This window comes from Talpa occidentalis, unplaced genomic scaffold, assembly GCF_014898055.3.
Source record: "Talpa occidentalis isolate TD23 unplaced genomic scaffold, MPIMG_talOcc4v2.1 talOcc4.3, whole genome shotgun sequence".
NCBI lineage: Eukaryota > Metazoa > Chordata > Mammalia > Eulipotyphla > Talpidae > Talpa > Talpa occidentalis.
The window spans coordinates 100,100,438-100,127,191 of NW_023603184.1; the positions used below are offsets into that span (position 1 = coordinate 100,100,438).

The 26,754-nt window shown below is 39.4% G+C and overlaps 1 protein-coding gene across 2 annotated transcripts in view; it reads left to right on the forward strand.

The window, feature by feature from the left end:
- Positions 1 to 26,754, forward strand: part of CERS6 (ceramide synthase 6) — a 258,158-nt gene that overhangs the window by 176,998 nt on the left and 54,406 nt on the right. For both annotated transcript variants that reach the window (XM_037523469.2, XM_054699834.1), the window contains 2 exons: positions 8,178 to 8,228; positions 12,753 to 12,845. In XM_037523469.2, the coding sequence (XP_037379366.1) occupies positions 8,178 to 8,228; positions 12,753 to 12,845 (144 nt within the window). The remainder of the gene's footprint in view (positions 1 to 8,177; positions 8,229 to 12,752; positions 12,846 to 26,754) is intronic.

Genomic DNA, 26,754 nt, shown 5'->3' on the forward strand with positions numbered 1-26,754 from the left:
GTGAGGGTCATTTCTAGCCCCTGTCCAGTGTCCACCTCACATACAAGCGGAGCCATACCTGGCTCTGCTTTCTCCACAGCTGCAAAGCTCACCCCACACAGGACAGTACAAACTGGAGATAGGAGAAGGGCTCATACTGCAACTCTCAAGTGAGGATGAATGCTTAATGCCCCAGGCCCTGGTCTCGTGTCAGGACAGCTGTGTGGTGTGTGCTGTGTAGGTCTGCAGAAGAACCCAATGGAATCCAGATGCACTGCCTGCAGTAGGACTAGCTCCATCCTGAAAACCATATTGGAATTTCTCCTCATCTATCTCACTTTCTCCATTTTTCCAGTTCTGTTTCCTGGGATCACCACTATTCAAATAAAGAGCCTGTATCCATGTCCTCATCTCAGAGTCAGCTCCCGCAGAATCTCAATTCAGAACATACCGTGTCACATTATTGAACATTTAGATTTACTTTAATTTCTCATTACTAAAATTGGCAAAAGCCTAAACTTTGGTGAAAGAATCAAGATTTCAGATTGAATGCTGCCATTGTGTCACGGGAAAAAAATAAGTAGAAAAGGAATTGTGATGGATATCCATGTACAAATCCCTTCTATGAGTCTAGTTTTTTTATAATACATCTTATAATTATAATACATGCAGATTTTAAAGGCCAAATTACTCTTTAGAATTGTTATTCCAATTTGCAGAGTATCTTCTTCCTATTACATTATTGACTTGTAGGTATTAACCTCTTTAAATGTTTGCCAGACTCAGGTAAAAACTTTTGTCTAGTTTTAACCTGTAGTTTTTGACATACATTTTGGTTACATTTTGTTCATTTTATTTTGTTTAATCCATTGCCTTTTTGTCTCTTCTTACTGGGCTTTTAAACATTTTAATCAAATTTTGTGGGTTCTTTGCATATTAGGGCTGCTAATCCTTTGTCATGTTTTATAAATAACTTCTCTATGTTACCTATTGATTAATTTTGTGCTTCTTAATAGTTATTCTCATTGGTTTCATTTCCACACTGGCCTGGACTTTCACGTTGGTCTGTGTCTCTTTCTCCCTGTGTTGACATTCTCACCATTTTCCTTTCCCTGTAGTTTTTTCACCTCATTTTCTTCTCTTTCATTCATGTGATTCCTTTATCCCACAATTTCTGTTCTAAATATGTAATCAATAAGCTCATTCTACTTTGCAGTTACTCTCACTGGACATAGAAAAGAACCCACATCCTAACCAACAGACAGACAGAGGACTTTTTAGATGTCCTGTTTCTCAGTCTGGAGAAACACAGCTGCAGTCACTGTTAAGTGTGGAGTCCCTCAGCTAAACAGAGGCAGAAAGTTGAGAACCGCTGGCCAAAAGGTTTTTGGAAGGCATCAAAATGCTGCTCACATTTCCCTTCTCTTTGTTTCAAACTATTAAACCGTGATAGAGACCCTGTGTCCTCCAGCCCATCTCCAAGGAACTCCTCTATATAAGCTTGGCAGATCTGCAAATTACTCTTTAAATTGATTGCTGAATGTGCTGAAGGCATGGGCTCAACCAGATCTAGAGGACTGGCATCTTTCTTAAAGCCAGATCAATGTGAGAGGCCACTGTCTTTATATAATACCACTGGGTCAAGTCCAAATTGCATTTGCACATGAGAGCTTTTAAAACTAATGCAGATGCCAGGAGCCTCTAGGGAGGAGTCACACTCTGCTTTGTAGATTTATAGTCATGTATCTAGTGACCCAGGAAAGAAGGAAAGGCTACCTCTTGCATCTGGGGAGCACTCAGGTTGTGCAATACTGACCGGCAAATCTTCAAGCTGAGAGACTTCTGCTACCTTCTTTTCACCCAAAAGACAATTCATTTATCAATATTTAAACTCACAGAGCTAGGACTATTTCTTTGCATTCTGAATTACTTTACAACATGTATTGAAACTGTAGGTTATCATTTCAAATGGATTGATTTACATTCATTTCAGTCATATAGTTAAATGTCTCTAAAAGGAATGAAACAGCACATAGCTTTCTAAATATAGATTGATATCAAAAAATTGCACAAAAGAGGAAAAATAAGCAAAGATGTTGAGACAAACACAGCTTTTTTTACTGAGCTTTAAATTTAGATTTCAACTTCCCCAAGCCAAGGTAAAAAGATAACAATGAGGTGATAGTTCTCACTTGGTAAGAGAGAACATGCTAATAAGCGTTCAAAGAAGGGAAGTGTTTTTTTCCCCTTGTACAAACTTTTAAAAGAAAAATATTATGTCAAACTCATATTGGACTTTGGGTAACCTTCCCATTATAATTGTAGACATGGAAGCATTTTTTCCCTCATGTTTATTTCTTACAATAAATTTTGAGTGTAAGTCAAAAAAGTATAAGGTTTACGCATAACTCAATGAAAATGTTTTCAGGATAGTTTTAGTGAAAGTAATTTCAGTGTTCAGGGATTTATTTATCTGTCATTTTTAAACATCCAAGGATCTGTATACTTAGAACTTAAGCTATGCAGAGGCCAGCATGCCCCTGACTATATTTCTTGACTGTTCATTTACTGAGGTGGGCTTTGTGAAAGCCTTGTAGGCTATCAGGTGGAAATAGTGAAAAATGAAATTTTGCCTGTAAGATTCTGACTTTGGGTAAAGACATACACAGCCTCCACATCTTTGATGAGAAAACAACACGTCTTTAATACTTGATATGGGTCATGTTCTTTTGTTAAACCAAAATCATTATTCTTATAAAGGAACTACTATTTATTCAGCCATAGGTACCTACGGATTCTTGAAAATAGTATGTGTATTTATAGATACTCATACACAATATACACTATACACACACAATATACACTACACACTTACACACACTGGCCCTGAGGGGCATCTTCTTGTTGCAGTTCTCACATGACCTTTCTTGGAGATTATGGGGAATTCCTACCTTTCTCCCCATCTTCTATTTTTTCCCCCTTCCTTCCTATTCCTCCTCCTATTTTTCCTGATCTCTTTCTGAGTGCACCTGAGTGCACCATCCTGTCAGCTTAGGGCCCTACCGATAAGACCTCATTTTACCTTAATCCCTTCCTAAAGATCTTATCTCCAAGTATACACACTGGGTTTTTAGGGATTCAGCATTTGCATCTTGGGGCGCACAGTTCACATCCTAACAGGTGCCACAAAAACAACAACAAAAATGTGGCTATAACTTCTTTTGATCACTAATAAAAGCAGGAAATAAACCTGAAGAATCTTGTCAGTGATTGATAACTGTGAAGCTCTTTAACTATGAGAAAAATAATTACCCATCTGGACATGTGGGTTCTTTACTAAATTAAACAGGATTTAGAGACCCTTTTTAACCCTGAAATTCAGTTTCTTATATAATAATTCATTTGGGTGATCTATTTCCAAGGCCTATGATCTTCTTTCATAACCCATTCTTTGTACATGCAGAGTATCTTGGGGCAGGGATAATGGAAGAATCTGACTGGCCTATATTTGAATCTCAGTTTTCTCTCTATGATCCCGATAACCTTCAGCTCTTTAGGTTACCTCTTTGAGATTGTGCCTTTGTCTGTGAAATAATTAATGATACAGCATTGCATGTATTAATGAGAATACAGTCTGTGCTACTGTGTAATTAAATATATCTGTGTATGTGGATATTTGTGTGTATATATGTGTGCACACACATGTGTACATACGCATACATCATAAGAACTTACCTATTATGTACAATTCAGAGGTAAGAGACCAGGAATAATAGAAGGTTTTTGACACCAAGCTCAACAGAAACATTGATCTGAGTCAAAGGTGACTAATTACCTATTCTCATGGCAATGGAGAAGGGGGTCGGAGGAACTCACTCATGTTAACTGTCCCAAAGTGACACAAGTAAATTCTCCCATCCCTTCCACCAGAGCTTAGATGTATGGTTTTGTCAAATAAAGAGACTGAACAGCATTGTATTTAGCTAAATATTGTTTTACCAGCAATTTATGCCTCAAATGGTTATTGTAAAAATTTATTCTAATCCTTCATTCATTCATTGAATTATGAGTATTATAACAAAGTGCCTAAAAGGTACATCATACATAGTTAATATTAAAAAGATAGGCTATTCTGTCTTACTTTCCCCTAGTACCTTACTACTCAAAGTGTAGTCCATGGTCCAGCAGCATTAGCATCAACTAGAAGTTTGGTAAAGCTGTAGAATTTCAACCCCAAGTTAGACCTACTGAATCAGAACCTGTATCTTAACAATTTGAGAAGTTCTGCTTCAACATGTTGCCTTTTTTAGCATCTGCTGCTGTGTTAGCTTGAGCACTTACAAAGTTGTAAGAATCAGATGATACAATATATATAAAATACTTTAAAATCTATAAAGTGCTTTGTAACATTATGTGCATGTACCTGTGTAAAGGGGAATAAGGTAAATCATAAATTATTGGAATGACAAGACTTGAGGAGCTTAGGTTTTTAACAGTTTTCCAGCCTTGATCACATTTTACCTGATATTGTAATGTCATGTGAAAGAGGCATATGTGTTTCCAGAAAATGCATGTGAATCATCATGCACTGTCTAGAGACAGAGTTTTGTTGTGTTTGGTTTTTTTTTTTTTTAATTTAAGAAACTGCTAAGCCCACCCTTATAAACAGAGGAGTCCTGGGGTAGTTTTTTAAATCACCACAATTCTTTTTAGACATCTAAACATCTCCGCCTTCTATGTTCTTAATTACATTACTATCCTTTAATTTGATGAAATATGTAGATTTTGACATCAGATGAATGTGGAAATGATTCTGAAAAATACATCTAATAATGAAAATGGAAACATTGATTAAATGAGAAAAACTTAGCTTCATGGTATTAACTCACACTGAAGTTAAGCATGTGTTAAAATACAAGCATCCCAGATTCTAGATACCAGTGTTGAACTATAAAAAATGAAAATCATCTTCTCATGGAATGACATTTTCTTATCTATAAATTGGGAAAGATAGCATTTATTCTATCTGTCTCTTCAGATTTTGGGGTTATGAGATCCTGGAAGATCGTAGTGTGCATATAGCAGGTGACTTAAGTATCTAGTGTTGTCAAAATAAGAGGTATATGTGAACATGCAGTTTACGTGAAAGAAGTTATTAAAGTGTTTGGCAAGTAAACTTGCAGGCTAAGCTAGGGCCCTGGTATCTCCATCAAATTCAAAATGTCTTGGCCTTTGCATCTGTTTCAGGTAACAAAAACTCACCTACTCTTTCCACAGGTCACTTAGGTGTCAGCATGTAATAGACATAATCTAGGTGTTGCCATCTAGAAGCACATGGGGAACAGGCTGGATGTCAGCAGAAATCCAATGAGCCAAGAAGCTCACAGTGGAACGGAGGCTCTAATGATGGGTTTTTCTGGGTCACTGGAGTCATACCTTTGCTCACATGCCTATAACTAGAAGGGATGGCAACAGTGGGAGAGATTCCCCCTGTGCCTTTAGAGGCAAGCGCACACATGTCCTGATAGACTCAGAAGAATACTTGGAGATTTGTTATAGGCCTTGCATTTAATTTTGTATTTCTTTCATTAGCATTCAGTAAATTAATGCTTAACTGTCAACTTGAGCATAGATGCTGGGGGGATAAACATATGCATATGACGTGTCTTCCCCTTGGAGCCTTTCAACTAATTGTGGAGCTAATAAACAGTTTCATCAGAGAGAAAGATAACATTTGTGTTGTATTTTAAAATAGATTTTGGTGTGTTGGGCCACATTTAAAAATTATGCATGCATTTTTAATGCATATGTGTTTAAAAATAAATGTCTTTATCTATATTTATATCTATAGTACATAGGGAAAAAAAGGCCAAAATGGACTGTATGTAAAAATGTTCACAGTAATGACAATTGAATTTCCTGTACTTCACATATTTTTCTCAGTGGACACATGTTGTTGATATAAATGCAAGACAATGCCATTAAACTTTTGAAGTCTCTGAGGCATTTTTATTCATGCTATTGTTGTAGAGCAACCCCGATACAAAACGGGGTGCCTGACTGTGGGTCCTCACCCGCGCGCTTAAAAGGACTTATCAATGCTCTACTGCAGGCACACGTGAAAGGTTAATAAAAGGTTTATTTACAAGGGAAAGGGAAATGAGGAAATGTACAGCTCTGGGAGAAAAGTGGGAGACAAAGTTTTAAATGAGTCCTATCCGATCCGCCGATCAGGAATCCCAAAATGGCGCTCTCAGAGTTGGCCACCAGCCAGGAGCGGTGAAGCCAGGAGGCGAGCGATCGCGAGCCAGAGAGGGAGCAAGGCCCACGTGTCTGGTTTTTATATCCAACCTGGCTGCCCAACTCCACCCTCAGGTCCCAGCCACCCTCCCCTTGGTGGTGATGGAATTTGTCTTTCCCAATGTCCTGATGGCTTTAGTTTGGAGTGGGGGTGGAGTCCACAAAGCCTGTATGAGATTATCTCAGGACATCCTTTCCCCCTAACACTATCTCATTGGAGCCTCACAATTCCCTGGGAGGTAGTACAGGAGTGAATATTGATACTGCAGAGGAGACAGACATGCAGTGAGTTTTTAAGTGCAGTGTGATGACATGATGCCTGCAGTATTAAACAGGCAACATATGGCAAAATCAAGACAAAAGGAAAGTGAATCAGTAGTGCATGAATGAAAGGGGGTTGTCAAGATTCCTGAACATGTTTAGGTTTAGGGTAGGGAGGGACTTTTCCTCAGACTGATTCCCTAAACTGAAGTCTGGTTCCCTTTTGCAGTGTACACAGTGGTTACATTTGGGTTTGAGTTTGCTTCCCAGCTCTGGCACTGTCCTGCTATTTAGCCTGTGGAGTTATTTAAAGAGTCAAAGCCTCAATTTACTTATCCATAGAACAAGCCAAATAGTACTAGCTACTGTAAAGGTTAAATGAGTTCATGTGTGTAATAGCCTTTAAAAGTGTAGAGGATAGTTGAAAGGTAAACAATTTTTTAATTGGTTAAATAAATAGAAAATGGAGAAAACACCCTCAAGAAAAGTATATGAATATAAGGAGGTCTCAACAATTATTAGCTAATGTCATCAGCCTCATCCTCATTGGTGCAGGAGTGATAAGGGTGATGTGGAGTGAAAGGATATCTGTGTGGCTTTCAGGAAAACAACTGATTATCCTGCTGCAGATAGCAACTTTTTAATCTTATAAGGTCTAGGACAAGGTAAGTAGGTTAGGTCAGTACAAATATACCTGACATTTATCTTTCAATGATAATACCATTTTGAGATCCATAAACACACATACATGGGTTGGATTGACCAACCTATTATTTTCCTTAATAGTAAGAAAGATATATATCAAATGTTTATAGATATATGCCGATATATGCCATTGATTAGCTGTAGATCAGGGTGCAAAAGAATTGTAAAGTTAATGCAAAAATATGAAAGTTTGCACGGTATTATTGGATGGCTCAGATCTCTGTTTAAGACCCTAGCAGCCCATCCCCATTTGTTGTAAATGGTAAATGTTTGGAATCTGTGTGTACCCTTAGATGTTCTGTTTCTATGATGTAAGGTAAGGAATTGTTGTCAAATTAAGATTGTTTTGTCTTTAAAAGACCTTGACCATGAGTCAGAGGTGGAGTCTGCTGGGAGGGTTCGTTCCCTTAGGCGTGGAATTAGTCTGAGCTGAATTGAGACTTCATTTCAGAAGTATACCTGACCGTTAGCCTAGTAAAAACATGAAACCCTTGCATAATAGTGTTGCTTTGTAAACACTGGGTGGGTGTGTTTTGAGGTAGTTCGTACCAATTGTCAGTATTGTTTATTGATAGTAGTAAGCCTGATGATTTACATCTCATTTTGGTAAGACCTGTGGAGGGCTCTGCTGTTGAGGCTGATTAGGAAGAAGGAATGTATCTATGTGACCAGTAAAATCTAAAAAAAAAAAAAAAAACCAGCTGAACTCTGTTCCAGTTGAATTTAGAAGATTATGTAGAGAAAATATACACTGGAATACTAGTTGCTTTAACATCCTAATTGTTTTAAATCCTTCAGCTGTTACACCAGTAGAATATTGAAATACCAAAATATTCAGGAAGAGGGAATCAAGATCCTGGCCTAAGCATCCCTTTGCCCTCCTGCTTCACTTTCAAAACATGTCAAATATATTTCCTTGTCATTTTTTTCAGACCCCCTGGTTGTGGAATACAAGGCATTGCTGGTACAACTACCCCTACCAGGTAAGGAGACATTACTGTGTGTACGTGACATTATACACAGAGTATCTTCCTTTGGTCTAATTCATGGTTCTAGGCAGGTCCCAGCAAGTGGATAGCTGCGTTGCTTTTTGGCCCCCTGTCCCTTATTTGATGCTGAACATAGCCTATCGAGGGAAGTAGTTTATATTTTCAGTGTTCAGAATGAAAGCTGAATTGTTTTAGCAGATGGAGTAAGCGTGGAAGGTACATTTACAGAAGAGTAAGATACGGTCAGTTCAACATGTGGTTGGTTCTTGTTTCTATAACTGATCTACTTTAAGGTGGCAAGCCTGTGTCCTCGTAACAACCTGGGCCCGTGCTGACAGCTAGTGGGCAAAACTCAAGTGTGGGACTGGAGTGGACATGGTGAATTTAGTTCACTTGGTGACTTAGGAGCAGCCCTTAAATATATTGATCAAGCACCATTTCCTTTTACACTACTGTTATATATAATAGTCCCAAGAAGGGAGCATTTCAGATGCTTGCCCACTGCCATACTTTTGCCTCTGACCATGAATTCAGTAATATTATCGTGTTACATATGGTCCCAAGATGAGTTACTATTTGAATATCAAACCTGGGCTTTTCTAGAAATTTCTCGCAAAAAAAATTCTAGAATTTCTCTTTTATTTGAGAGATGCTATATAAAAGAACAGATTTAGCGAAATAAAGGGAAACATGTTATTATAAACAACTCGAATTTATTGGATCTTATTGGAATTCTTTTGAGTTGTCTTTTTAGAGTCACTTGACCTTTTGATGTGAGATGGTGAGTGGAAGCAGACATGCACCCCTCTATTATACACAGGGTCACCACAGGGGCAGGACTGGCTTTAGATGCTTCTTGGGATGCATGCTTGAGGCTAAGGCCATGGTGAAATGAAATTTCAGTTTGGGGCCTCCCTGGTGGCGCAAGGGGTTAAGATGCAACCAACGAAGTGATCTGCAGCCACTGCTGCACAAGTTCGATCCCTGGCCAGGGAACTACCCACATGGCGCAGCAGACCTCTCCTGTCTCACCCGCTGCTCCCCTCAGCAGTGTATTTCAGTAGATCTGCCTGTCCTGCCCCCACCCCGTGTCTCTGGTGAATCCTTTGAACCTCTGGCTCGTACCCCAGCTTTTGTATGCATAAATAAATCTTAAAAAAAAAAAAAAAGAGGGCCTCCCCCGTGGCGCAGTGGTTGAGCGCTGGGTTGCGAAGCTGCCCGCGGCCTCTGCAGCGCTGGTTCGATCCCCGGCTGCTCCCTGGCCACCGGAGGAGGGTCCCACATGGCGCGCAGACCTCTCCTGCCGCCCGCTGCTCCCCTCAGCAGTGTACTTCAGTCTGCCTGCTCTGCTCCCCGCTCTGGCTCTGGTGAATTCTCTCACCTTCCGGAACTTCTGACTGTACCCAGTGCTTGTATAAATAAATAAAAATAAATATTAAAAAAAAAAAAGAAAGAAATTCCAGTTTGCATAGCTTCTGCATCCTTTACTCAGATTAGAAAAGACCTGTCTATGAGCAACATGACATGGCTAGAGCTGAACATCCGGGTGTCTGCAATGTTGAAACCCGTTGCCATGTACTCAGCTGTAATTCTCAGGTCCAGCTGCTGTTTGACTAACTTAAATACTCAGAACGTTGTCACTTACAGCTCTCTTTGTGCCCCATAATAGTATATTGAGTGGAACAATCCATATATATCTTTAGAATTCTATTTTTAAAAGTACATCAAAGCCTTCTAGAAACCTTAACTCATATGTTAGTGTGGCAGCTGCTCTAAGGCTCAGCATTTATGAGGTAAATTCTGTCCTGTGAATGACATTGAGACAAATGCCATATGAAATGTAATACCCACGCTTCTTCATAACTATAATGTAGTCTGAAATAACTTTCACATTTATGTCTGCATCTGACAAAATGCTTATTTCTGAGAAAATTAGTTGCTAGGGCAGTGGCTCAAAATATAGTTGCAGACTGTTTCAGAGGGAATTGTAGATTCAAGATGAAAAATTGAGGGTCCGGTAGACACGGTTATGTTTAAAAATAGGGAGCATCAATTAGTACAGAGGGAAAGATAGATATATGAGGATTCAGATCAAGAGTATCTCCTATTGCTTGTCAATGAATAGGTCACCATTGGGGTTCCAAAAGCTATGACCAATTCATGATAACTTGCGGGAACTGTGATCATCTTTGATTAAACTCCATATTCTAATATGAACAAAAAGTTTGCTGCCTTCTTTGTGTGTGTAGGGGAAAAATGTAATAATGTATACATGAAATGTACAGGCTGCAATTCAGAGTCAGTCTCAAGCCCTATAGTAGAGCACTTTTGAAAATGGGGCACGCTGATGAAACATATTACATCTTTAGCATACATATTAAATATCTAAACAGATTCTTAGATGAAAGAAGAATGACCTCTTTCAGTTTTTTTAAGGACAACTGTTCCTTGTGTATGAGTATGTACATTGTTTATTACATTATGTAATGTTTTGTGTGTGTATGTTTTTAGTATAAAGTAGTGTGCAGTTGGATCTTGCAGTTGTGTCTAAAAGAGCAAAGGTTGGGAATGGGAAGCTCTAGTGTGGTGATCACAGGTCCTCACTAGTTGTGAGACCTGAGAATTAACCACAGCAATTTCCTATCAACTACATGATCTAGAAAATGGTGGTGCTAATTTTACAGGATTTTTACGGGAGTCAGAGGGGTTAACATGGGTCAACTTACCCAACTTTCACAAGTGGGGTAATTATGATGCTCACTTCTGAACTCTGCGGTTTCTTGATGTGCTCTCACTTGTTCCCATAACCCATGGCGGCGTTGTTCCAGGTGGTGGCATAGAGAGTAAGGGAATTGCATTAAAACTGAAATTCCACCATGACCCACAAACCTCCTGAGCCAGTGTCCTATTCTCTAGACTTCATTGCTGCCTTACGTCTGACCTGAATACCCATCCTTGCACATGAATGTCTTCACATTTAAGTGGACAATTTAGTGGGAAATATGGTCATTGAAAGAGGATTCCAAGCTTGAATACTGTGATGCACATCATTGCCAGAGTTTAGAATTTCTGGTGGGAGAGTATCATATTTTGTGTGTGTGTGTGCGTGTGTGTGTGTGTGTGTGAGAGAGAGAGAGAGAGAGAAAGAGAGAGAGAGAGAGAGAGATATCAGTGAGATATTTCTTGATGTTGATGTATAAACTTGGTAATGAAGTGAATATCAGTTTCTTGTGAGTGGAAGTCATTTATTGTGCTGCCACTATATACAACTCATCACAGAAATGCATTGCATTTACCGAATTACATTGTGTTTACCAAATATACCATGGCCTTAGGTGTAGCGCTGTGGATACATTTGTGTGGTAAGCTTCAAGGATCTTTCATTCATTCTGGTAAAGCAAGACATATCTTTACAACTCAAAAAAACAAAAATAAAAGCTAAAGAAGTAAGAAAAGATCATTGAACTGGATTTTTGGAATCTGTTTTGTTTTCATGGGTTTATGTGCAAAATATTTTTGAATTACACTGTGTGTCTGGGCCTCTGAGGCTGGTGGAGCAGGTACCACCTCCTTTTTACAATAAGTAAAACTAAGGTTCAAGTTTCCTAACTCCTATGCTGTGGAGCTGGGGCTCTCTCTCAGATTTCCTGACTATGTGCCTCGCATGGTATTTCTTGGAAGCTCTCTTGTCCCTCAGATCTCTTTTTTTTTTTTCAAGATTTATTTATTTATGCACACAAGAACTGGGGTACAGATCAGAGGTGTGGGGGATGAGAGGATTCACCAGAGACAGAGTGGGGAACAGAACAAGTAGATCTACTGAAGTACACTGCTGAGGGGAGCAGCAAGAGAGTCAGGAGAGGTCTGCTGCACATGTGGGTAGTTCCCTGGCCGGGGGGGGGGGGATCAAACTCTTGCTGCAGAGGCTTCTATTATAGCTTCACAGTGCTATGCTTAACCCCTTGCGCCCCCAGGGAGGCCCGTCCCTCAGATCTCTTAACAAATAGTTTTGAATTATCTGTTTTGGAAATTTGCAATGCCCTGAACATTGCGTAATAGCAAGAAAACCCTAATTAATGCAGAACCAAAACTATGCCTCAGTGACCCAGGTAGTACCTGCCTTTCCATCACCACCTCCTTTGTCCCCTTGCTATGGAATCTCATAGCAGTTGTTCAAAGTTACTCTTTTAATTATGTGGCAGATTTTTTTTCCAGATACTTAAGGAATCTTGCAGATACTCGTATCAAAGCTCTGCAGATGCTACTGTTAAACTGAATAGTGACTTAGGTACCAGATGTGCGTACTGATTGACCTTTTTGTGGATTAAAGGTGAAAAAAAGTAACGCCAATAAACTATGTTAGATGTACCCTTCAGAGGCTTATCCACAAAGAGAAAGGGGCAGGAATTTGTGGAGGTGTAAGACCATGTCATTCTTTAGCACTGAGCTTGAGATATTTGGGGAAGAATTGGGTTTCCTATGAACTATTAACCTTTGCTTTTTTTCTTTGGTCCTCAGCCACTCACAACTGACCTTCACTACTATTATCTCCTGGAGCTGTCATTTTATTGGTCTTTAATGTTTTCCCAGTTCACTGATATCAAAAGAAAGGTAAGAGGGTTATGTTGTAAAGTACCTGTGGACACGCGTCTTTAATGGTCTGTGGCAGATGAATATAGTTTCAAAGATACTCACCTCGCCTCTCTTCTCCCTGCAGCACTAGGCCAATGCTTCTCTCTGCATTTTTACAGAATATTCTCTGTTTTTGTTTGTGCTGTTTTGTACTTTGTTGCATGGTCTCTTCTTTCTTCCCCAAAACTTAGTGTTCTTTTTTCCATAAAAAATAAAGCAATGATACCCAACAGCCATAATTTTCTCTCAGTCTGATTCGTAAGTCATCTGTTCCCCTCATTAAATAAAGAAGTACAATTTTATTTGTAATTCCTGGGAGAGAATAAAATGTCAGTTTTCCAGCCCTGCAGAATGAGGTTTTTTTTTCCCCAAGTAAAGGGTTATTATCTAGTATCAAAATATGTGATGAACATACAGCATTCCTAAGTAAACTGAAATGTGGTTTTCATCCCTCTTCTCCACTGAAATAGCTTTTGCTGAGGATGATCTTGACTTTCTACAAGTTAAATATACTTATTCAAGTTCTCATGCTACCAACTTGCAGACAGAGTTGGCACTCTGGGATAATCACTACTAATTTTTTTCCATGATCCCATTTTCTCCAGAATCCCATATTTAGATCATCTTTGCTGGCCTCATTCCCAGTGTCTCATTCATTCCACATTTGTTTGTCCCAGGGTCTCTGGTCCTGAATATCTCCCTGGATAATCAAGTTTATATACTTCCAACTGTGATCTATGTGCTAAGAACGCCCACATGGTTTCTCTTCTGCCTCAGATTCTGTCCTAGTCCAGAATTCCACATATCAAGTCATAAATAGCAGTATTAGGCATCTGCCTAGTACAGTAACCTCCAGGAAGGTCCTCCTGTCTTAATAGTCATCCTTGCCCCCCTACCACCTGAGAGTTAGCTTGCTGTTGTGATATGATAACATATATCTGAAGAGGTGTGATCTTATGCCTTTCAATCATATCTAGTGTAAGCCAATGTATATAACTTGTAAGTCAGTATATAACCTTTTTATATATATAATATAAATAATATATGAGATATATATATATATATATATATATATATATATATATATATATAAAGATTAGCCCATGTAACCTCTTCTTTGAAGCCTTAAGGTTTCAGTTCCCTCAAGGTTTTCCCTTCTTCCTCTGTGTTTATTTTATAAGTGTTCGACGTTTACCATATTGTATTTTAACAATATAATGACCTGTCATTCTCCCTCACTTGGACGGTGAAGACTAGGATATATTCATCTATACCTTTTATACTACCAGTGTACCTGCTTGCAGTGGTGATCAGAAATTTAGGGGGAATGAGTAAGTATGGCTTCTGACTTACTAATGGAAGCCTTCCAAACTCCTTTGCAAATGGGGCTGTGTATTATGATGGAACACAGTACTATAATCTGTCACTTCTTGGTCAGACCAGTAATCTGCAAAATTGCAGTGTGTATCCAAGTGGCAAAGTCATTTAGGAGTCTGTGGCCCTGGAGCCTGTGTGCCCTTTCCTCAAGTATGCGCCTCTCACTCTCCTACAGCAGTGCTTACAGGGCTGGCAAAAGCTGTCTTTCCTGAGTGCTGTGGTTGCATGTGCCATAATGTGGTATATGTCATCTGAGTCTCAGAAGAATAATCAGGGTCAAGACTAGGTTTTAGGTAAACCAGATAACTCACATCCATAATTTGTGGTTCCCTTGGTTATTGCAACAAACCATCTGGATCGGTTTCTGGAAATGTTTAAGGATCTTTTAGTGATGCATGCCTGTTAGATTTCATCTCTTACATGAGGAGCCTTCTTTCCTGTAGTAAGTATTTTTAGACTGACTATCTCTTGTGTGCCAGGTACTGGGCTGGGCTCATTTTGCATTTTACTTTTTTTTATTATTTAAATCTTTAATTATAGCAGAATGTACATTATGTAAAGTTCACCTTAGCCATTTTTAAGTGTACAGTTTGATAGTGTTACTTACACTCATATTGTTGTGCAACCTGCCTCCGGGAAAACTTATTTTGCAGAACTAAAATGGTGCCTGTTAAATAGCATTTCACCATTCCCTTTCCTCCTTAGTCCCTGGTACCTTCCACTCTACTTTCTGTTTCTTTGAGTTAGACTATTTTAGGTCCCTCATGTAGATGGAATCATGCCACCTTTGGCCTTTCATGATTGGCTTATTTCATTTAGTATATTACTCTTGGATTCATCCTTGCTGTAGTGTATGTTGGAACTTCATTCCTTTTTAAGGCTGAATATTATGTATTTTCTTTTCTTTTGAAAAGTATTTTTTTCCCAAATAGTCATACAAAATACTTGTATAACAAAGTAGGTGGTTTGAATATTCTCCCCACTTTGTAGTTGAAAAAATTAGATTTTTCTGAGGCTGTGCAATGTGGGAATAAATTAGAACACAAGCTTACCAAGTAAAGTCCTCTTTCATTCACTGTTAGATTAGATGTGTACACAATTCTTGCATTGTCTTGTCTTGCCTTGCTCCTGACAGAAGAATAGTCAGCCTTTTCCATCTCTACCATTTTATTAGTTCTTCTTTTACTTATGGGTGCCACCTAGAGTCAAGAGCTTAATAAGCAAAGGCTAACTGTCCTTAACTCTTAGGAGCCTAGTCCTAGCCAAACATTGCTATACCAAAAGTGACCAAGCTCCCTCCTCTTCCTTGAGCTTTCTCATCCATCAACCTGTCTTTTCAGTGAGCCAAGTGGACTCATAGAATCCTCATTGTTTTAAATCAAGTAACTGTTATTTTACTAGTTATAAAGTAGGTTATTTTCAAGGATTGAAGTTTATCATTTTTATGGTTTTAATTGTCTTGCATCTGAGTAGAAAATGCCCACTTAGAAAAAAAGATAATTTTATAGCGGGGCTTACAGAATTGATTTCTATGCATACTGTTTACAAATTAATTACATGTTTTTTCCTAGTCAACACTAATAGCTGGTTTAGGTTCTGGCACCTCTCCCTTCTTCACTTGATCAGATTATCTTTACATGTTCCTGGTGCATCTGGTTTATTGATGTTTCGTCCACAAAATAGTATTGTGCCACTACCAGACATGCTTATTATTATGATCAGCACAGGTTTATTAAGGAAGGCCATTTCCTCTGTTGCCACCTCTTATTAGTGAGACCTAGCTCTTGCCTTTCTCCTTTGTATCTTGCTGTCACTACAGGTCCTTGGTGGTTTTCTCCCCACTCTTCTACCATCTGGAGGACTTTCATTCCAGCCGTCAGCACAGGCTTATGGTGCATGCTGGCTGCCAGTACTTTCGCTCTCTACACACTGCAACTATTAACTAAACCCTCTGCACTCAGCCTGCTTCCTAGTTGTGGAATAGAGATATTTGAAGACACTGTAGACAACATAATGTGGGAATGAACTTCTGAAGGATATTCATTCATAGGGTCTTATTAAAACAACAGATACATTCTTGGTATTCAACATCGTTTGAAACATCTTTTATTTCCTGTGGCTTAATTTTTCTTAAAATTCTGCCCTACGGCCCCTGTTCACAGTGAGTATTTCTCCCACACATCCAAATTTTTCCAAGAAAAGCTAGTAAGTATTATTGTGCTGGAGCTCAAAGCAGCTTGCTCATGTCTAAGCTCTGTGTCTCTTTTAACTAAGCTACTGTTTAATTTGACTGCCCGGGCTCTTGGCCAGTGGGTGCTGCTTGTGTTCAAAATCCTTCTCAGGAAATTATCTGTGGCTGAGTTCCAGAGCCCAGCTGGTAAAATCAGCTTCTTACTCTTTTAGTCTTTAACCTGGTAGAATACTATATCTCGTAGAAGATTCCTCATATTGAGATATGACGATGAACTTTGGCAAGAAACTTACTGATTTGTGTTTGCTGTCTGGTAACTTTTGCAGCAAATAACTGGTGCCCATTGCACTGAGCACTTCAGCTGCCTTTGGGAACCTGACATGCTCCAGATCTTTCCCTCGTCCATTAATTTTAAGGCAAAAGAAAACCCATGCTTTCCTCCTCTTACAAGGAAGCAGTATGGCATAGAATTAAGTGAAATAATGTCCATGGACCATGTATTACAATGCTTGACAAAATAGAATAGTACCTAGCACGTGATCACCAAAATCTGGTTGAATCAAAATGTAGTCCTAAAACGAACAAGTAGACAAACTCCAAAATGAGTGGTCACAAGTTTTTGTGTTTGGGGCCAATAAAAAATAACAAGAATAATTAGGAAGAGGAACTAAAGGTTGTTAATCTTTTTTTACTTTTCCTAGTAAGAAAAAATTTTTAAGAGATTTATTTATTTATGCATACAAGAGCTGGGGTACAGACCATTGGTGTGAAGGGCGAGGAAATTATCTGTGGCTGAGTTCCAGAGCCCGGCTAGTAAAATCAACTTCTTACTCTTTTTTTCTTATTCTTTCCTACAGAGACAGAGTGGGAACAGAACAGGCAGATTGACTGAAATACACTGCTGAGGGGGGCAGCAGGCGAGACAGGAGAGGTCCGCTGTGCCATGTGGGTAGCTCCCTGGCCAGCCAGGGGATCAAACTCATGCTGCAGAGGCCACAGATAGCTTCACAGTTTGCGTCTCAACCCCCTGCGCCACCAGGGAGGCCCCCCTAGTAAGAAAATTTTAAAAGTACCATTTATCACCATCAATTCATAAAAGGAAAGAACATTTTAAAGGAGAAGAGATACCTTGTAGTAAACAAGAACACTTTAAATTTATCATTATGGAGAAGATTATTTTCACATTTTTTTTCTAACTGGGGGAAATATTAGGAGCAACATGGCCTAGCGGCTAAAGGGGTGGGCTCTGGAGTTAATCTACCTGCCCATGCCCATACCTAATTTGGTGCAGCCTTGAGCAAGTGACTTTGCCTCTGTTCCATGGTCTCCTGATTCAAAGAGTGGGGTTCACATAACCTAGCTCATGGGAGTGTTATGAACATAAATAATAAACACTCTTTAACAATGCCTGACACATATTAAATGCCCCACAACTGTTAGCTATTACCGTAGTCATTAGTGCAGTTCACCAGATATTGTTAGTTCTCCTTCCAGGCATAGGTAATTCTCAGCCATGTCCTCTGTGGCTTAGGGTGAAGAGAGGGGCAGGAGGGAAGGTGACCAATAAGCTGTGAGCAAAATTGACTTCACTAACTTTGGGGCTTGAGTATTGAACTGCTGTTGTAAGAACCAGCCCCAAATCTCTTTGCCCCTGTAGCACAGTGATTGTAACATTGGAGATGGAGCCTGCTCTATCAGCCTGGGCCCCTGAGTAACTGTGGTGAGCAGAGTTCTTTCTCGCCCCAATTGGTATCATGCAGAGAGTAAGAAATAGGCTATTGTTTAAATCACTGAAATTTTAAGGGCTTTGTTATTGTCACTTAATCGAATTTATCCTGACTGGTGAAGATAATGTTATTAATATGGTAATTACCTTTCCCTAGAACAATTCTTGGAAATAATTTGTCTGTATCAACAATTCTTCAAGTATGGTCTGCAGACTCCTTGAAATCCGCAAGGCCTTTTCAGGCAGTCTGCAATGTCAAAGCTGTTTTGGTAATAACATTGATATGTCATTCGCCGTTCTCACTGTGTTGAAATCTGCACTGAGTATGCAGAGGTAAGGGTGAATAAAATTGCCAGTAATGCACTAAACTGTACTAGTAGTCATTGTATTCATCAGTGCTACATGCTTACAGGAAGAAAAAGAAGTTTCCGTGTCATTTGAGAATACTTTGATAGAACAGTAAAAATGCTAATTTTATTAAATCTCTATTCTGGAGTATACATATAAAAATGATTTGTGTGATGAAATGAGAAGTAGGCATAAAGAACGTTTGCTCCAAAGCAATGTACAGCAGGGTCTCAAGAAAAATCTTGTGTAATTCACTTCTTTTGCATTGCAAGCTAAACTGGCTACTTCTCTCTTCCTTTATAGAACCTCATTTTTGCTTGAAAGAATGATTATTCCAACTTGTGTATTTGGTGGATATTTTCTTGAAAATGCACAGAGAGGTTAGCAATTGACATTGTCGTCACTGATAAAACTCAAACTTTCAAGCAAAAATTAGATTTTTGGAAACCTTGTGGCTATCAGCGAGAGCATGCCTGATAGCATCTTAATACTTAAAAGTCTTTTCTGATAAGATTGGTAATGGTAGCAATATTAATAAATATAATTTAAAAATTATTGTATAACCAAGTGTCTCATTAACTCAGTGAACTATTATTTGCCAAATGCTACAAATCATAGGTAAGTGAAAATTTTATTAAAAAATAAAAATAGACAAAGAATTTAATGTAAGAGAATACCAAAAGGTTATTGCTATGGTTTTAGATTCCACGTTGCATCTAAACTTTCACAATATCCCACTTGCCAAGTTTTGGTGTGGCATCTTCACAGAAGAATATCCATCACTATGAAAAGATTATTAAGATACTTCTCCCTTTTCTTATTGTGTTAATGGATTTTTTAAAACATACTTCAACCAAAATAACATGGCAATAAGCTGATAGGCACTTATGAGGTTCCAGGTCTCTTAAGCTGAAAAGCCAAAAGATTTGCAATAATGTAAAATAATACACTTCTTCTAACCATCTTAAATTTTTGCAAAATCTAGGTATTTTTCATTAATGCTTGATTATGACCATGAAAGGGACTTTATTTAAAATAAATAAATGTATTTTACATTTATTTACATTAAAAATTTACATTTACATTAAAATTACATTTACATTAAAAATTTCTGAGTTGAATGTATAATGTAAATACTGATAAATATAACCCACATAAGCAAACACTTTTTGATGTCCTCAATAATTTTAAAGAATATAAAAAGGTCCTGAGCCCAAACTGTTTGAGAACTGCTGGCCTAGATTCTTTCTAAGTCTTCCCTAAAAATGTGATTCCCTGGCGGTACCTGCCTCAGGTGGTGTCAGTGTGTCCTTTCTTTGCTTATAAAACCCAAAATCACACTAGAGGACACCTGATCACCCCAAAGGGGCAAGAATGGTGAGCTATCTCTCATGGAGACACAGTCAGGGAGGCACTTAGCCCCTTTTGGGGATCTGCGGAGTTGCTCTTTTTGTGTCTTCTATGCCCAGAGTAACAATATTCAGCATAGGTTTCTGCTGAGCCAGATTCCCAACCTTAGCCTCCATCCTGTTTTTTTCTCACTACATCTTCAGAATGTAGAAGAAAAGACAGCTCATTTTAATAAGCTACCACCTGTGATTAGAGCATTTCAACCCAGTACTGTGTGAGTCTGTGGGAGAACAACAGAATGGTATTGTCTGGAAAATATTTTATAGGGCAATTTTATGGGATTTTATTCAAAGGTTTCCTTAACTAGTGACTTACTCTGACAGTCAGACTCCCAAGTTCTTGCCAAGGGAGAGGCTCTGCAGCTTCCAATACCTTGCAGTCAGATGCTGGCCACTGAGTTGACCCTTTGTGTGATGCAGAGGGCCACAGAATTGCTGTATGACAGAGACCCACACCCAGGACCCACATAGCCTGCTGGTCAGGGCTCTTATTTCTCATGTCTTGGGCCCCTGGAACCCCACCTGAGGTGCCACTGACACTTGGATTTAGTGTCATTCAGCTTGGGGGATTTAGTCATTCAGCTTCCTCTGGGGATTTTCTTTCAAGTCAGCCAAGGAGTCTTGAGAAAACACCCAGTCTGGCTTATTATAGCTCCAGCTATCTCCCTGGTTCTGTGAATTCTCTCATTTCTATCACCATAAATATAAACAATCCAATTTCGTAGCCTCCCTTTGGCCTCTTAAGAAGGGGCATCCTCCTGCTTTTGCTCTTTATTCCCCTTCTCTGCCTATCTTTTTAGAAGAAGACCATGTTCTAATTGTTACTTTCTCACTTACATGTGTTTTCACAAGTGTCCTCTCTCTTCTGCTTCCTTCCTCATTGTCGTCTTTCCTCAGGCATTTGTTTTTGAGAAGCGGCCTGCCATGGTGGTTAGAGGCCTGAACTCTGGAGCCAGCAGAAATGGGATTCAGATCTAACTCAACAGCCCTTACTGTGTGACTTTCGAAAAGTTATGCAACCGCTCTGTGCCTCGGTTTCTTTATAAAACGGAGTTCAGATAGTGCTGCGTTGTGGAATTATTGTTAAGAATAACCCACAGAGTTAGAACCTGTGGAGCTTGAAAATTAGTAAGCAGTTTGGAAAAGAAGAGTTTACCAGGAAGGCAAAAGTAGGGTGGGGCATGGAGAAAAGAAGGAAAAATACCAGTGCTCTAACCAGAAAAAAAAAAAAAAAAAAAACTTCACCCCTGAGGTCTGCCTGAGGACAAGAAAAAACCTGGAGTGAATTCTGTAGGTAGAATTCTGGCTGTTTGTGGATGCAGGTGGGGAGTTCAGGAAGAGGAGTTAAACTTACCAGCAGCATCCTGTTGGGAGACATTTTCTATCTTCATTCTAAATACAAAATTGAGTCCTTGATGGCCTGTTGTTATTTTGAGTCTGATGGGCTTTACAGTAAATATGAAGCCAATGTCTTTTGAACCCTGGGATATTCTGGGATATTTCCAATTTTAGTTGAGCATAGTCTGCCCCCTACTGATCATTGTGGACATTTTCAAACTGAATGGGTTTCCTCGTTAAGTTTTGCCATTGCTTTTGTCTTTAAGGATATTGCTACACACACACACACACACATACACACACGCACACAAGCGAATGAAAGTCTGTTAACCTGTGCATCACTGAAGATCCTTCTGTTGCAGGTATTTAAATGTCTTATAATTGACTCTTCTAGCATTAAAAGCTATACAAATTAGTGTGATTGGACGAAGAGTAATTTAAACAGAGCCCAGAAAGGTATAAATGAAGGCCTCCAACTTGGATACTTGTAATTTGGCAAGACTTGTGATGATGAGAATTATGGAAGACCCAAAGTTCAATGAGATAAAAATGCATGTATATATAATTAAGAAAAATGTCCATATCATTTGAAGACAGAGTACATTCAGAGAGTGTATTTTTGATGGGGAGAGGAAAGAGAAGCGTGAAAGACTCCACAGACTTGCATATTAAGTCCTGTGCTCTGGCTGGGGACACTGGAAAGGAATCAATGGCACTATCTTATTCTTTTCTGTTGTGTAAATAAAATTTTATTGCATCCTTTTCTATTTAATACAATTAATTGAAGATTAAAGATTCAATAATTCATGGTAGATGAAGCTATGAGTTCAGGATCTTGAGGTGGTACTGTTACAGGGCAGGGAGAGGGCAGCCCAAACCCCACAAACCTGCCTATTCTAAATGGGTTTGGCCATTCGCCGCATCAACACAAAACATATGAGACTTTAATGGGAAGGAACTTTAATGCAATAGGAAACAATACAGGAAAGGCAAAGAATATAGTTTCTAAATCAAGCACTCAAAGTTACCCGTCCCTTCGTGGGTAAAACTCCATCCAAATGGGATTGGCCCAGAGCAAGGCCCCAAAGCCTGCCACAGGTCTAAAGCATCTTCTAGTGGGGACCCACAGAAAAGGGCCAGAAACAACCAGACAAGCCCGGAAGGAAAAGAGCAAAATCAAAATCAAGATAAAGGCCACCATTGTCACTTCCCCTCGGGTCTCTCACCCACATCTGTGTCACCCAGTCCATGACCAAAAGGCAAGCTCAGTTTCTTCACGTGTCTCTTGGCCCCATGTGCCTCCTCCAGGTCTCCTTCTGGATCTCCATCCTGCTTCCTTCCTTCCTCAGTCTCCTCTGCAGCTTCTTGTCTCCCTGCTCAGCTCCACCCTCCATTTGGGTGGGGCAGGGAACCTGGAACCTCCTCCTTTCCTGGGGACCACCCTGTTACAGTACCATAAGTTTTACACAGGAGAAAGATTTTATAGAAATTATATAACAATTTTTCATTTCATTTACGTGGTTTCCCAGAAACTATAAAGTAATGGCACATCAAGGAGTAGGGAAAATAAATACTGCACCCCCATAGATAGCTCTTGTTTTAAAAGCTGGTAACGAAACTCCTTGTTCTTCAGATTGCCCTGAGGTTATAGCTATAATTTATTGTGAGGATTTTGTTAGAGACACTTTCCAAAACTCTTTATAGTTTATCTGAATTTTGAGATTTATATTTAGTGGGTTATTTCAGAATGGCTATGTAGAGTAAATCGCTCATGCATGCGTTATCTGAAGAAAATGCCCAAATGTCAGCCGTAACACTGCTCAGCGCTACATCTCAGGAGGTGTCAACTAAATTGCCTATAGTACGTTTTTTGATGGCGACTCTAAGGCAAGGGTCATCAGACATTGCTGCAAGAGACCAGATGCCAAATATTTTAAACTTGCAGGCCTTATATTCTTTGTTACAACTTAGCCTAGTACTATAGCAAGAACATCACCAAAGACAATACTAAACAAAATAATGTGTTATTGTTGCAATAAGCCTTTTTTAATTTTTTTAATTTTTTTTTATTTTTTTAATAATAAATTTTATTTTTATATTCCCCATACAATTGCAACCCCCCCATTCTGACCCCAATCCCTCCCCTCCCGCCCCCCACCCCCCAAAAAGTGTCTCTGGTTCATAGTTTTTTGTTGATTTTGATTTTCACTTTCTTATAGTTATTCATTTTCCTGGTCTCTTATTTAAGTTTTCTAGATTCCTGCTATGAGTGAGACCGTCCAATATTTTTCTTTTTCTTTTTGGCTTTCAATAAGCCTTTCTTTACAAACAAATGGAGGGTCAGATTTAGCCTGGGGAGCCATAGTTTGCTTTTCTCTGCTCCAAACTAGAGTAACCTGAATGTCCATGTTTGGTGACCAGTAAGGCGACTGAGACTTGAGAATGACCAGTGGAATATTTAAATCACATTAGTATTCATCAAAATATTTTGATAATAGTGTTGTCATTTTTGGAGTCTGTGGGTTTGGAGTGCGGGGTCCTTGGGTTCACTCTGGGAAAGGTTTCACCGAGCTCCCCTTTTAGCGGCACCCAGCGAGTTTCTCAGGTGATTTTCTCCATGAAACAGACATTAGTTAAATTTAAGGAACAGGTTTATTAGGAAAAGGGTCAGAAAAGTAAAGTACACTTGCATAGACACAAGCGGGCAGGAAGAGCTGCCCCAGAAGGGACATGGTTGCTAAGAGAGGCCAGCATGGTTGCAGGCGGGCCGCCTTGACAGGTCACGGGTAGGCAGGAAGCTGCTGCCCTGCAGAGGGAGAGAGTTGGTGAAGAGGCACCTGCATAGTCACAGGTGGGCAGTGGGAGTGCTGCCCCCGAGCCTGTGCAGAGACTGCACTGATGGTCTTCTTCTGTTTGGGAGGGGCTTATTCTTTGTGAGCCCTCAGTTGGTTGCTAATTTTGGATAACTGTGTAGAATTTGAAAGGGACTGGAGATTTTACAATGGGCTCAATCTCCATGCCTTTGCCTTAGGATGCGCCCTGGAATACCTGCTTGTATGTTGTGCTTTGTATTCTAGGCATCAGGGCCTAAGGATACTATACTGCACCTGAGGATCTTGGTTTCCATAGCTTTGTCAATGGCTATGCTAATCTCTTCTACCCCCACCTCCTTGTGAGCCAGGTTTCTGGTCTTGTGGTGCACCTCCTTTTCAATTTTTTTTTTTACTGTTTTAGGATGAGGTTTGTTTGTGGCAGTTATTCCCTCAAGAACCTAAATCTACATACATTTAGTCCAGGGGTGAGGTGTGGGAGGTGGAGAACTTAGTCTATTAGAAAAAAAGTGTTGAATTGAACTTGACTCCAGATTTAATGTGAAAGAGGTTTTATTAATGCACTGAATTTTAGATAATGGATAATGTTGTGCCCAAGATCAGCAGACTCGGCGAGCATAGCCTCCAAGAATCCAAAGACAGCTGATGCAAATACAAAAGGGAGTTTATTACAGACTCGAGTCCGGGCTCACGGCACCTACCAACTCAGTGGCAGATATTGAGAGCCCCGAACAGAGGAAGCAGGGGTCTTAAATAGGGTCACAAGCAGGTGAGAATTTTGAAACAAGCTGGCAATTAGTCATTGGCTTCTACAAAGGCATTTTGATACGTGCGGTTACAGTTTCAAACTGATTGGACGGTTAGAGATGCTGTCCCATTTATGGATAGGACTGCCCTCATTGGCAGCTGGGGTGGTCTGCTTTTTCGTCACCAAGTGGAGTGAGGGTTGTGACTGCTGAAACTATCTCCAGAATGCGGCTGTACAAGGACTTACATATCAAGGGAGGATATACAAAATGGCAAAACCTCGGCTAAGCTTGGTTCCACAGATAATTGAATCTTTCCTGCTAGGAACTGCTCCACTTTGTGATTAAGCAAACATTTCCCAAATAAGTCATACTTTTTTCATCCCTTTCCACATTTTTCCCATCTATATTACCCTAGAGTACATAGCCTATACATGACAATTAATGTGAATTCTGGTTATAGATATTAAGATCTTTGCTTTTTGAAATACCTTTTTTTAAATGGTATGTCTTACCAATTTTCTTTATAGTTAGCCAAAATTCCAGACCAGTTAAAAACACAATCATGGAATAAAATTGTCAAAGATTGCAGATACCCAAGGGCTGACATATACATATATTATGTGAACATTTTTATGACATGTGCTGGTGAGAGAAAGATAAAATTTTCCTCAAGTTACCTAATATTGGGCAAAGCAGTATCAACTTATTTGAGTAAGTCACCTTGGATATGTAACAGAGTGGTCCCCAGGAAAGGGGGAGGGTCCAGGTTCCCTGCCCCACCCAAAAAGGAGAGTGAAGCTAAGCAGGGAGAAAAGAAGCTGCAGAGGAGACTGAGGAAGGGAGGAAGCAGGATGGAGAGCCTGAAGGACACCTGGAGGAGGCACATGGAGCAGAAAGACATGTCAAGAAACTGCGCTTGCATCTTGGTCCTGGACTGGTTGAAGCAAATGTGGGTGAGAGACCCGTGGGGAGGTGACAATGGCAACTTTTATCTTGATTTTGATTTTGCTCTTTTCCTTCCATACTTGTCTGGTTGTTTCTGATCCTTTTCTGTGGGTCCCATCTGGAAGATGCTTTAGACTTGTGACAGGATTTGGGGTCTTGCTTTGGGCCAATCCTACTTAGATGGGCTTTTACCCACGAGGGGACGGGTAACTTTGGGTGCTTGCTTGATTTAGAAACTAGATTCTTTGCCTTTCCTGTATTGTTTACTAATTGTATTAAAACTCCTTCCCATTAAAATCTCATATGTTTTGTGTTGATGCAGTGGATGGCAGAACCTATTTAGAGTAGGCAGTTTTGCAGGGTCTGGGGTGCCCCTCTCCCTGCCCTGTAACAAATGTACTTTCATTTCAGCCATTCTCTCAAGACCTGGGCAGTGTTATATTCTGTTTCTTTGCTTTTTAAGAGGTTTAAAAATGCATGTTCATGCTGAAAATCAGGACTTTAGCCATCACCAAAAGTTGATAATCTATTAATTCTCCTATTCCTTCATTGAAAAATTAATTTAACTGTTAATATTCTTGGCATATGTGAGTTTTGTCTTCTCTTCTCCGTCTGTGTGTTCCTGCTGGAGAGGCAAGGGAGTGGAGAGGCCACTTCCCCCGTGTGTTGCCACATTACACCAGAACAGTCATGCTGCTCCATGACATTCTGAGTTGTGTCCCAAGTTGCAAAATCTCAAGTGAAGAGATAAGAAGACTTTGATATTTTTATTGTTATTTAAAAAATATGTTACTCTATGAAAAGACACACAAACTTCTATGTTCCTTAAGGTTCCTATAAGAAAACAATTTTAAACTAATTTGGTTTATGAAGTGACTGATACACAGCAAAAAGTAAATAAATGGAAACTTTAAAAAAAAGAGCTATTAAAAAATGAAACAAATAGAAATGAGAGATTTCTATTATTGTTCCAG